General features: G+C 45.6%; 1 protein-coding gene across 1 annotated transcript in view; it reads left to right on the top strand.

The window, feature by feature from the left end:
- Positions 1 to 422: 422 nt before the first annotated feature.
- Positions 423 to 14,199, top strand: part of arb2a (ARB2 cotranscriptional regulator A) — a 138,242-nt gene continuing 124,465 nt past the window's right edge. The window contains exon 1 of the mRNA XM_080432241.1: positions 423 to 655. Coding sequence (XP_080288367.1) covers positions 434 to 655 — 222 coding nt within the window. The 5' untranslated portion in view covers positions 423 to 433. The remainder of the gene's footprint in view (positions 656 to 14,199) is intronic.

Here is a 14,199-nt window from a genome sequence, read left to right on the forward strand (position 1 = left end):
TCGGCGAGTTTGGTTGTAGAGTCACTGTTGTTACGGTGCATAGTGTTAGATTATGTGTCAATTACAATATAATGATTATATAATTATAATAAAAGTGACAAAATCAGAGACACTGTTTTAATGCAATTGTCATATTAGCACACAATTTAATCTTGTGGATTTAAATACTACAGCTCAATATGAACTGTGGCCCCACACAGCAAGATCCCAAGTGTTAATTTATCTTGTTAGTTTAAAAAATACACCTATAAAGGCATATGTCTACACTCTCTGAGATAAATTAACACTCCAAAAAAAAGAATAGAAAAAAGACCCATCACGCTCAGACTAAAAGAACACTGAGGTAATTTTTTTGCTGTGCGCGAGATGTGACCTTTGAACTCGAGCGTTTCTCCTCTCCTTCTTCTTCCTCTTCCAGGACGGCTACGGCGTGATGGTCCTCAACCCCAACGAGAACTACCTGGAGGTGGACAAGCCGGCCCGGTCCTCCCCCCTGCCCTCCTCGGAGCCCTCCTCCACGGCGGAGCCCTCCTTGGACGAGCCCGCCGAGAAGAGGGAGCGCAAGGACGACAAGGACGCCAAGAGGAAGCGGGAGTTCTACGAGAAGTACCGTAACCCGCAGAAGGAGAGGGAGACGGAGCAGATCCCCATACGGGTGAGTGAGGGAGGGAGGGAGGGAGGGAGGGAGGGATACTTGGTTGAAGAGAGAGAGGAAGCAGGAAAAAGAAAGGAGACCGGGGGAGGGAGGAAGGGATGGGAAACGGTTGGATGGAGAGAAGGATAGAGGTTCGTGAAAAACAGGAACGAGGGGGGAGGAGGAGGAGGAGGTGGGGGAGGAGGAGGGCTGAAGGGAGAGAGAGAGAGAGAGAGAGAGAGAGAGAGACTGCATGGGACGGAGAGCGGTGGAAAAAGAGAGGTGTAGAGAGAGAGAGAAAGGCGGAGGAAGGTGGGGGGTGAGCTGAGGAAGCGAGGGAGGGAGTGAGAGGGAGGGGAGAGGAGATACTAGGTAACGAGAGAGAGAGAGAGAGAGAGAGCTCTTGTGTGGTCAGGCGGTGTGTGAAGAGGTTGGCCGCGCTCCAGTCGCCTCTCACTGTGCAAGTGTTAACCACATGGCTTCTCTCTCTCCCTCTCTCTCTCTCTCTCTCTCTCTCTCTCTCTCTCTCTCTCTCTCTCTCTCTCTCTCGGAGGGTGGGCCGGTCAGGGCAGCTCTGGCCCCTTCGCTCTTGTTGACCGCTGGGATTATTATCTCTCTAACACACACTCTGTAAACACACCGCAGCATTCTTATCGTTGCTGCACTGACCATACACCAGCACCTAATCACACGCACACGCGCATACACAGGCACACACAGACACTCTCACACACATACACACACACACGCACACACATACATACCTCCAGGCACCGAGCTTGGTCAGTCCGCCGTTTTTGGTCAAACAAAGGAAGTGAACCCTTTGCATAAATCTGTCTCATTATCCAAATAAATATAGGCACAGTAATGAGAAAATGAAAACGATGTTCTTCTCTCTTCATAAGATGACGTTTGTTTCACTGCAGTCTTAATACACTCATTATTGAGCCGGAAAAAAGGAACTCTTGTGCTTGATAAGGTTGTGGGCACATTCTTTTACAGTGTTGAACATATTAACCCTTTCTCTTTGTTTTTCCGGGCTTTTATTCAGTAAGTACAGTGAATTTTAAAGCAACGTATTCCTCGACCTCCCACTGAAGTGAAATTTGGGTGTTAGAGAAGCCTGGTAAGAGGATAAACATGCAGATACTTAAGAAGCAATAACCTCAAAGTAAACAGCATTTCTCGACATATAAATAAATATTGTCGTGATAGTATACTGTAGTATTCATAACCCCAAAGCTAGGGACTCCACACAGGCAGGTCTCCAGCTAAATGTTTACCATGCTGCGCTGATGCTTAGAGTACTTAGACATTATAAACACAACGTATGTACAGAGACTTATACAATTAACGCGATGGAGCAAGTAGTCCAATTATAGTGTCTAAGTGGTTGAACCAAATATGCTTCAGGGTAATGAAAATTGTATAATATAAACCATAGAGATGAAGTGCATGCAGACAAGTGCATAGTGTTCGCTGTTTCCTGATGAATAGCGCTCTCAGTATCTGAGAGGGAATGAGACAAAGTTCTCCTTTTCCCCAAATTAACCTCTTAAGTCCTACAGTACTGTATATACTTTGCAAAAAATAGACAAAATGTTTTAAACATTTTGGGAAATTCTTGAAAAATGTAATTGTTGTACATGCCTGAAAATAGGGGACGAAAGGGGTTGAAAGTGGTTGACATGAGGTGAAAGTTGGCGTCTACGCAATCAGATACTCAATCTAACTCTGAGAGTGTACGGTTCTATTTGTGCACTCTCAGAGTTAAATTAACACTTTTATCTTTATTTATTTTATATATCTATATCTTTTGACCAAAAATATACCAACAACTTAACAAAGGCACTTTATAACTAACTAAATTAAAGTAGTTATAATGTGCTGTTCCACTGAGCTTATGATGCATAAACACAATTATAATGCATTATAGACCTGACCTTTTAAGTAAAGTGTTGCCGATGTTTACATTTCATGTCACTTTAAAAATATATATATTTTTTAAATCAATGAGTTCCATTAACCGTTGCAACCCTTAGTATCATCTTTGTCTCATTTCGGTGGATGGCAGTAGTGTCCCACCCGTGTGTGTGTGTGTGTGTGTGTGTGTGTGTGTGTCCAGCATTGTGTATGCGTGCCTGCATGTGTGCGCACGCCTCTGTGAAAGACGTCAGTCTTTGCGGTGTGTGTGACAGGAGTTAGTATTGCCGCGGTGGGACTTGCAGGCCGTGTGTGAGCTGTCAACGCAGCCCCTCCCCCCCTTGACACTACCTTTGCACATACCCTAATAAGATATAATTAGCTGCAGCGTTAGCTTACTCTATACTCTATAATATACCACCTTATAAGTGTGCACTGGGTTTCGTCGGTCATACACCTGAACAGGGTGTGTTCACACTTACACACCTTTTAATGGAAAGGTAATAATTAATAATAATAATAATAATACTGCCCAGGCGGGCTCACTAACCACTCAGCTATGGCCGCCCCAAGGTGCTGCCTAGAATGCTTCTTCTGCTGAAAACATGATTTTTGGCAACGCTTTACTTAAAGGTCGGGTCTATAATGCATTATAATCACATTTATTCTGCATTATAATGCGCTTTTAAGGCATTTTAACACTCGTTATAGATGTTTGTATTCACGCATGACAACTTGTAACTAGGTTTATGCGATATTTATTTAAGTGCTGGTCATAAACCAGCCAGCTGTGACCGCCTCAAGGTGCTGCATTATAATTGCATTTATAATGCATTATAATGCACTTATAAGGATTCATAACACTTTATATATATACATGTTTATAATTATGCACATTTCTAAAAAGGTTTGACTATATTAAACTTTTCAAGAAAAGTGGACCGACCAGCACGTTTTACATGTGTGGTGTTCATTCCTCCTTGAACGTGTGTTGTTGTTTTTTTCTCTCGTCTTAACCCATTAAGACCGGGAACGCATCTGTGTCATTTTAAGATTTATTTTGCTTTTCAAAAATAGCAGATATACAAGCTCATAGTGCGGCACCGATCTTGTAGATCTGCCATTTTTGAACATTGTGAGAATTGCGGATTTAGAAGGCATTTGTAAAAATCGGCCTCATGGTCAAACGGTCAATTTGATCTGAAGTCTGTCTGTGTGGTAGTTGGTCGTACTGCCGTCATGTGAGTGTTAATGGGTTAAAGCAAATCTTATTGTGATTCTAGAACACAGGGGAAGCGACCACATGAGATATTTATAAATATTTTAACTTGCTAAAGGGCTCTACTATCGCATGCCAATATCACTCCTCTTTCGATATCTCTTTACTTCATCTCCATGACCCCCCCCCACCCCTCTCTCTCTCTCTCTCTCTCTCTCTCTCTCTCTCTCTCTCTCTCTCTCTCTCTCTCTCTCTCTCTCTCTCCTCTGCCTTAACCCATTTAATCCGGGAACGCATCTACAGATGTCTTTTGAATCCTAACAGTCTGAAAACCATATGTTGCTATAATATCAGTGGTTCTCAAACTTTTTAATGTCAATGACCCCTAAAATTATATATATTTGGTCACGGACCCCCATCTCAAAATATGTTGTTCCAGGGACCCCCAGAAGCAAAGATTTGAGTTACAAATGGTCGCATTAAACATATATATATTCAAAGATTTGCACAAACTTTCAAGATTTAAAAAAAATAGCAGATCTACAAGCTTATAGCGCGGCACTCGGTGCCACGCTATGAGCTTGTAGATCTGCTATTTTTGAATAGCCAAAGTATTAAATAATGGCTATAAATCTAAAATGACACAGATGCGTTCCCGTTTTGAATGGGTTAAACCCTTTTGCACTTTGTGATGCTATAGCAGCATGCGATCATTAGCATGGCTGCAGCCAAGGTTCTCTGCTGGGGGAGCATGCATGCAGGCCAGGCAGCAGTCAGTCTAGTGTTATTCACATTGTGCTATTAGCCTTGCCTATAGCTTCCATCAGGGCTGCATAATGCATGTTGGACTGAGACTCGAGGCATTGCACTGAAACACTGAAGCTCTGCGTCGGTGTTTTTCTAACTTTTGTTTTGTGCCCAAGGCACCCCACACACACACACACACACACACCAATGGGCAAGTCAAACTCTCAAGGCGCACCTGTATTCACATAGCTGAAATAGGTGAGCTTGTAGATCTGCATTAAGATTTGCTACTGTAAATAAATAAATGAAAATTATAATGATCAAAAAATCGAATGTTCGACTATATGTCCCATTGTCCTACTGTGAGGATATGAATCATACCCCATGTCTGCTGTGTATTTATATATCTCTTGAGTTAGTACGACTTTTAAAACAACATTATTTATAGATAGAAACTTCACACGTGTATTAGAGAGGTATCATTATATGCATTCCATAGGGCTAGACCACAGATGGGCAAGTGACATCGTCAACTTGCGACGGGCATTGCCCCTCTTGAGTAAAAGATGAACTGTTTCTAAAATAAATGAAACATTTAAGGTGTATTACATTTTTAGTTACAGAGGGCAATTATAATGTATTAAGGTCTACTTGGCTTAAGGGGGTTCCAAATGAACCCTAACAGGTCTGTAACTCTGAGAGTGTAACAAATGGAATCAAATGATTAAATTTTTACACTTTGTACACTCTCTCAGTTATGGGAGTCAGTGAAATTAAAAGGTTTGAAAAGCACTGTTTCTATGTATAGTTCTTTGTGTGGATGTCCCTTCAGCCTCTCCACCCATGGCTTCCTTGTTGTGTCAGTTCAGTATTTTTGAAGAGTTGACAGGCGAATGACTTTGTTCCATGAAGTTGTCGTCAGGATCCCTAAATTGAGTCCCGGGGTTGAAGGGGGACAGAGGGGATCGGGGGGGGGATCGGGGTGGGGGGTGGAGGATAAAGATGCCTGATGCGTCCGCCACGCCTCGGTCTCAGTGCCCCATGCACTTTGACCTTTGACCCGTGGTGACAGTCAGCGGGATGTCGGCATGTTTGACCTCCTCTCTTCATCGTCCATTCCTCCTCCTCCTCCTCCTCCTCATCCAGTACACTTCAGAGTGAGCTGTCACACACACACACACACACACACACACACACACACACACACACACACACACACACACACACACACACATAGAGGCACACAGAAAAGAGTAAAGGAAGTGGAAAAAAGATGAATTAAGATTTGTGTGTGTGTTTTTGTGTGTGTGCGCTCATGCGTGCCTGCACACTGTGGGTGGGGGTATCAAATCAAACTTGTTTGTGGAGCTGCATGTTTTCATCAATTTTTGACCCCATATCCCTTTCTTACTACTACTGTTAGAGTAGCAGGACCACACACACACACACACACACACACACGCACACACAGAGGTAATTCCTCATTTACCCGCAATTAAAGTAACCTTTAAACTATTAAACACACTTTTCTGCACAGGGTAAGCTAAGACACACACACACACACCCACGCACATGCGCGCGCGCACACACACACACACACACACACACACACACACACACACACACACAGACACAGACACAGACACAGACACAGACACACACACACACAGTCTACAGGCACACAGGGGTCCTCGATAGAGTTGAGTTGATTAATACGCTTCCTTACACACATTAATAAGCTCTTAACTGCTTTTTAGGATTGGTACTTTTTAGCCCCCTGCTTCATAGTGTGTAACCTCTCAACCCTGTCTAATCCCACTGCACTGGATCACATCGGGGGGGGGGGGGGGGGGGGGTTGAAGGACAGAGCAGAGACTCCCAACCTGTGGGTCGTGAGGGTATTGCAAGTGGACCCCAAATAATTGGCAAAACACTACGATTTTTTATGATATATAACATGATTGTATGAATTTTTAGAGAGAGAGAGAGAGATACATAGGGTCGGTGTGTGGTGGTGTGTTGAGTTAGCATGGTGGGTGGGTGGTGCTGTGTTAGGTGGGTCGATGTGTGGAGTCTTGGATTGGTCGGTGGTGGTGTGTTTAGGTCATTGGTTCTCAAAGTGACAGGGGTCCTTGAGGGAGTTCCAGGGGGTCCCCAGCTAAATGATGGATAGTTAGGAATCAAATGGACCCTCATGTGTTTACGATATAAATTGGGGTCCCATGATAGAAATGCCATTAAATGGGGGTCCGTAGCCTAATGCATGTCAAACTGGGGGTCCTTGAAAATAAAATGTTTGCAAATCACTGCTAGAGCCGTAAAAATCATCTTCTCTTATGGGGGTCCCTGGCATATCTTTTCAAATGAGGGTCCGCGGGATAAATAAGTGTCAAGTTGGGGGTCCTTGACATGAAAAAGTTTGAGAACCACCCGTTTAGTTATCTTGGATTGTAATGCTGGTGTTGGGTGGTGTTGAGTGGGTTGGTGGGTGGGTGTGTGGTGATTGTGGTTTTGGGTGGGTGGGTGAAGGATGGTCTGTAGGGTGGATGGTGTGTTTTCAGGTGGGTGGTGTTGGGTGTGTACATCTCGGCACATATAGGAGTTTGGGAGTTCACTTTCCTTCTGAATTTTCACAGTAATCCAGTTAGCTATTTTCTGTCAGCCAAGCGGAGGAATAGGAACCCAACAAAAGGCACATTCATGGACTTAAGAAGCTTCCAAAGAGTTCAACCAAGGCTGACTGACTGGGATTAGGCCAGCCGGGCCTGAGAGAGAGAGAGAGAGTGAGAGAGAGAGAGAGGGAGAGGGGGGGGGGGTGTAGAGAGGAGGTAAAAAGAGAGCAAGACAGGGACAGAAAACAGAGCTCGGTCTCTCTTTAAATTAAGTACCGTTTATTTATTTTTTACAAACGACTGAATTACTTTTTTTCTGCTCTTGTTCTTTTCCCTAGTTTTTCTTCTCCATGCCTTTTAACGTCTCACATTGTTGCACGTCTTAAACGTTCAGAGAGAGTGAGAGAAAAGGAGAGAGAGAGGGGTGAGAGGGCCTCTCTCTCTTTCTCTCTCGTACAGCCTAGCGTTTTGAAGTGGCGGATTGAGTTTCTTTTTCTGTCTTTTTTTCTCTCTCTGTATTCAAGTCCTCTCTCAAGCACCACCGATTTCAAGAGCCAGAAATCTGTACGTACCCGGAGAACGGCAGAAAACGCTTCTTCTTCCAGTGAGCGCGCGGCCCCCCCACATGTCTCTATCCGTTATTCATCGGCACCACAATGACGCCACAATAGCGGAAATATCGGGGATGCTCCATTGTGGCCGAGATGTTTTCATTCGAAGCTTATACTGTTCACTGGGGCTGTATATATATATATATAATATATATATATATATATATATATATATATAGCTGTTCGCTCTGCGCGTCATCTCTCAGTCATTATGTTCAATACATTATATAAGAGGCTCCATTATGGGCAGGGCAGCGAGTCCGTTGCATTGTATACGGTATTGTCTGATATCACGGTGTTATGGACATACGTCCACATGTACAGAACGTTCCCTCTCCAGCAGAAGATTATTCAGCCCTTTTCTTGCTCGCCCCGTCGATCGTATAAACGTCCAGAGAGAGAGTTCATACTTGTTCATTCACTCTCCGTTCATGTCATGTGTAGTTTGAAGTGGCGTTATGGCCTCACAGTGCGAGGCGTTGTGAGCTTGTAAATCTGCTATTTTTGGCTAAAGTTCTCCTCAGAAAAGGGATGCTAGGGTTCAAGTGGTTAATGTAAAAAAAACACAAAGATTTGGCGGACCCCCTGTAGTAACTCTGAGGACCCCCTAAGGGTCCCGGACCCCCTGTTGAAGACCCCTGGTATAAGAACCAGACGTGTGGTATACAGTACTTGGGAGTATGGTGACCTGTGCATTAAGGTGTCAGGTGTGTGGCACACAGGAGACCGTCAGGGGCCACACATCATACTGATATGAATGTTGTGAATCATACAGAGAGGGTGCTCCTCAAAGAAGGAGCATCCATTATTTAAGTCCTGTCTCTCTGTCTCTGCCTGTGTCCCCTACACACTTCGGCCTGTCGGGGACCCCTATACCCTTCCTCCTGCAGTCTACAGGGGCCGACTCAAATCCCTGTCCTTGTCTGTGTTTGGCATCGTACCACATAATGTCCTGAGAATTCAACACACACACACACACACACACACACACACACACACACACACACACACACACACACACACACACACACACACACACACACATACACGCCGAGTCCAATAATTGTATTCCACCTGGCGCTACAGCGTTCCTGTGTGTGTGTGTGTGTGTGTGTGTGTGTGTGTGTGTGTGTGTGTGTGTGTGTGTGTGTATATATGTGTGTGTGTGTGTGTGTGTGTGTGTAACGGTTGATCTGCGTTGTGTTGTGTGGATGAATGAAGTGCGTGCGCATGCGAGCACTCTACATCACCTTCACCCCCCCTAGCCCCCAATCTGTGACCTGGGAAAAATTATACAGACAAAGCTTTATTTGACCTTTGACCCACGGCCGCACCAGGAAGTGAGGCTCGGCATATCCAAGGACAGGGACGGGACTTGATTAACCTTTGAACCCGCGGGGCAGAGACGCAGGGGTCAGTGTCCTGCACCATAAAGGTCAGCTCACCTGCACTGACTGCACTGCACGCACGCTGGCTTTATGTATGTGAGGCATTCTCCAAAACGCATTGGGTGGGTGTGTGTATGCACATGCATGTTCTGGGGCTGTGTGAGAGTGTAGTACACGGCTTGATGTACGGGAACTTTTGTGTGTGTGTGTGTGTGTGTGTGTGTGTGTGTCATATAATCGATGAGTGTTTGCTTGTGTTTGCCAAGCGTGTGTGTGTGTGTGTGTGTGTGTGTGTGTGTGTGTGTTGTGTGTGTGTATGCTCAGGGCAGAACCAGTGTACTGTAGGTCTCCTCAGATCCCTGCTCCCAATCTTCTAGTCAGGTCAACCATCAAACACGTCCATCCTGCACCCCCCCCCCACACACACACACACACACACACACACACAGCAGTCTGCTCTCTCTCTCTCTCCCTCACCCTCTCTCTGTCTCTGGGTCTCGCTCTCCCATCCCTTCTCTCATGCACGCTTGCACACAAACGCACGTACACACGTGCACGCACACGCACACACACACCACACACACACACACACACACACACACACACACACACACACACACGCACACACACACGCACAGCACCACCTCGGGGTCAAGGCGAACAAACAACAAGCCTTGTCTGGCTGTCCGCTCTCCTTTGCTTTATGTCAATTAATGGCTCCCAGTAATTTCACCTGACAGTCTGTGGCGGCGGAGCAGAGATGTCACACAGATGACCTCTGTTGGCCCGGTCTGGCCCGCCGGCCAACCGCCCCCACCCCCTCCCCGCTCCCCTCCTCCAGCTCTCATACAGCGTCTCACTGCAACTTCCCTTTGTACTTTGTTAATGAGTTATTGATTTGAAACAATGCCCGGCAAATATTGTCAGAGCCGAACCGACCTGCGCTGCAAGGTCAGCCTGCTTTATTGTATACAGTCCTCACTCCTCAGCCTCAGCTAATCTGCACACAGCAACATACGTGTGTGTGTGTGTGTGCGTGTGCACGTGCGTGCGTGCGTGTGTGTGTGTGCGTTCTTTTTCTCTCTCTCCTTATACTCCCTTCAGCAATGCGGGATAACATACCTTCACTTTTCACTGCATCTTACACACACACACACACACACACACACACACACACACACACACACACACACACACCCCGTCTCCCTCTCTTGTTATCCTTGCAGGCGTTTCTCCCCCCCCCCCCCCCCCCCCTCCCTCCCCCTCCTCTCTGTCTCTCTGTCTCACATCATTATATTTCCCACCTCTCCATAGGTACTATACCTGCTAATTACCCACAATGCCACAGTCATTATTTTCCCATCTCTGTGGCTAATTTGCTACCCCCCCCCCCCTCCCCTCTCCCAACCACAGCCACCTCCTCCCTCTCAGACAGCCTAGGTTCCCAACTTCCACTCTACGTCTGCCTTGAAAGAAACCCCAAGAATGATGGAGTGAAGGAAAGAAAGAAAGATTGTTGCTGTCGGGCAGAAACCTCCAATCTATTTTTTTTTTTGTCTTTTTTGCTTTTTCGTAAATTAACGCCACAACTTGATCATACTACAGCGTCACACAAAAGCATCAAAAGTAGCAGATCCTCAAGCGATGCGTTTTTGAGCTTGTAGATCTGTTACTTTTGATGCTTTTAAATTTGAATCCTGTAAAGTTACGCTTTTAGACATATGAGGTTTCCACCCGACAGAGACGAAAGAAAGACACAAAGAAAGAAAGAAAGGGACAGGAAGAGACGACATTGATTAGGAATGCAATTGCAAACCGAGTTCCAAGTTTTAGCGCGTGCCCGTGTGCTCGTGGGTGCATGACATGTGTGTGTGTACACACACACACACACACGCACACACACCCGTGGCGCACGTCCACACGTGCAACTGTACACTAACAGACGTGTGCACACAGCGGCGTGTACTGTATATCTAATCTATTCAATCCTAATAGAGTTTTCTCTAACACACCAAACATGTTTAATTGTGGACAGTGGTTGTTGGATGTTGAACCATTAGTTCCAAATCAAAACAACGCCGTCCCTCTCTGATCTGCACCTATTAAACAGGCTAATGAGTAACGACTGAGGCTGTGTGTGTGTGTGTGTGTGTGTGTGTGGTGTGTGTGTGTGTGTGTGTGTGTGTGTGTGTGTGTGTGTGTGTGTGTGTGTGTGTGTGTGTGTGTGTGTGTGTGTGTGTGTGTGTGTGTGTGTGTGTGTGTGTGTGTGTGTCACGCACGCACGCACGCACTCTATTAGGCCAGTGTGGTCTAATTCTCAGTGTTAATTCAACTCTATAGAGATCAAAGATGGACCTCAGATTGCACTCTCTGAGTTAAATGAACCCTTAGGATGTTACTGTGCCGTGTTCAGGGCAAGAGAGCGAGGTGTGTGTGTGTGTGCATAATAAGCCCTCCAGGACACACACGTTTCATGTGTACTGTACATACACACAGTGGAGTAAAGTAACCAAGTACATTTCCTAAGTTACTGTACTTAAGTACAGTTTTGAGATATATTTTACTTTACTGGAGTATTTTCAATTTTTAATACTTTTACTTCTACTCCACTACATCTCAGAGTCAAATATTATTATTTTACTCCACGACGCGATGCGGCACATTGTGAGATTGTAGATCTGCTAGATCAAAGCACGTTATACATTACTGCATAATGAGCACTTTTACTTTTGGTACTTTAAGTACAGTTTGATACCAATGCTTTTGTACTTTTACACAAGTAGATTTAGAATTTCTCACTATGCCTCAGCCCCGCCACCTAAATCAGTGGCCGGGGACCCCCAGGGTTCCAGGGGGGTCACCAGCTAAATTATTTAATTCAGCATCACAATCATTTTTAACCACTTTAACCATGTTTTATGTGTTGGCTATTCAAAAATAGACAGATATACAAGCTCACACACCGAGTCACTGTGAAAAGGGAAAGGTTTTGGACATAATGAGGTTTCCACCTCGACAGCAACAAGGTTTTCAAAGTAGAATTGGAAAGAAGAGAGGGGAAAAAAGTGTAAACACTTCTAACCTGGCATCCATGTTTTGGGCATGTCATTATTGTTATTTCTCAAACATTGTCAAACTTTTTTTTTAAATGCCATTTCGCAATGGGGGGGGGGGGGGCACAGCCAGAGGCCATGGCTGCTTGGGGGTCCCTGGCATGAAACAGTTATGGGAACCCGTGACCTTAATGACCATGGACAGTCTTTTTTTTTGTTATTGTTACTTTTAACCCATTAAAACCGGGAAAGCATCTGTGTCATTTTGCATGACAATCTTTTAACCACTTTAACCCTATTTTTACTTTGGCTATTCAAAAATAGCAGATAGCGCATCACTTCGGGCAGCGCTATGAGCTTGTAGATCTGCTTTTTTTTTATCTGGAACATTTGTGCAAATCTTTGAATATACTTTTTGAAAGCAAAAATGTTTTACTCAAATATTTGCTTCTGGTGGGTCCCTGGAACAAACTATTTTGAGATGGGGGGTCCGCGACCAAATATATATCAATGTGAGGGTCCTTGACATGAAAAAGTTTCAGCACCACTGATATAGCAACATAAGTAATACAAATGAAATAAAAACTGAAAAGAAGACTGTTTGGATTTAGAAGACATTTGTAGAATCGGCCCCCAGGTCTTAATGGGATAAAGCCAGTTCTACCCATGCAGAGAGCCTCGGAGCCGAGCGTAGCGGAGCGGGCGTCAATCTGATAGAGCTGTCTACAGAGCCCCATGACACCGGCCCTGACACTGCTGGCGCTCACTGAAAAAAAGAAAACGCAACCTCCCAAAACAACACAACCGACAGACCAGTGGCCCTTATCCACGAGAGAGGGCCGTTCGTTCCAGCACCCAGTCCTCCTCACCAGACAAACATCGACCCACACGGAAAAGCCTGGCAATGCCCGGCACGTTTTTTGGGAGAGGAGGGGGCAGAAGGAGAAGAGGATAAGGAGAGCTGTCTGAACCCTTCCCTAAAAAACACCCGGGACAGCGCTCCACCACCCGTCCCAGACTCTTCTCCCTCCCTCCTGGCTCCCAAACTGTGGAACAAACTCGCCGTTGCAGTTAGAAGAACTGAACAGACTCACTCCCAATGTTCCACCGCCATCTTGAAAACTCACCTCATCAGACTTCCACCTCAGCCCGTAGCACGTGACCTAGTTATGACGACCATGCAGACTTACCGTGGTCATTTGTTCTCCGGTTTTTGTTACTTGTTTTTTCTTGTGTACGAGAATGCTATGCACACCAAAGCCCTTATGGGGCCTTGCTTATCAGTAAGTCTCTCTGGTTAAGTGCACCCCCGCTCTGGTCCCAACCAATAACATTCATTTCTGTGTACATTTTTCGGACCGGATATAGAGAAATGGCGGATTTGAAATTGTCGAAAAATAGGCTTCATTTGCGGTCTGTAGAGTCTATGGGCGTAACTTTGTCCGTACTGTTTACTGTCTATGGTCGTGTCGTGTCGTGTCGTGTCGTGTCGTGTCGTGTCGTGTCGTGTCGTGTCCCGTCCCGTCCCGTCCCGTCCCGTCCCGTCCCGTCCCGTCCCGTCCCGTCCCGTCCTGTCCTCTCCTCTCCCTGCTTCTCATTACAGTGAATACACACAGAGCAAGAATTGGACAGGACAACCTTAAGCAGGAGAGGTTGTATACTGTATGTGTGTAGATGTGTGAGTCTGTGGGTGTGTGCATGCATGGCAGAAAATGTGTGTTTGAATGAGGGGGGGGCGTGTGGGGGGGGGCGTGTGTTGTCCCATGGCTGGGTAATGGAAAGACCCAAATGGAACATATTTTCTGAAACTGGACAATTGCACCACACCGCAAAACACATTCTGCTAAATGACCTCCAGTTGGCTTGCCAATCATTTGACGGCTGCATGGGGTAGATGGTCGTGCATAATGTGGCGGGGTCCTTTTTGAAGCCCCGTTAATAGTGATGTAAGTCATAACACTTAGCCACAAAACTGTGGTTTCAGGGGGGCTAGCAGGAATTTGCATCACACA

This window comes from Gymnoscopelus braueri (genome assembly GCF_963280865.1).
Source record: "Gymnoscopelus braueri genome assembly, chromosome: 7".
Taxonomy (NCBI): domain Eukaryota; kingdom Metazoa; phylum Chordata; class Actinopteri; order Myctophiformes; family Myctophidae; genus Gymnoscopelus; species Gymnoscopelus braueri.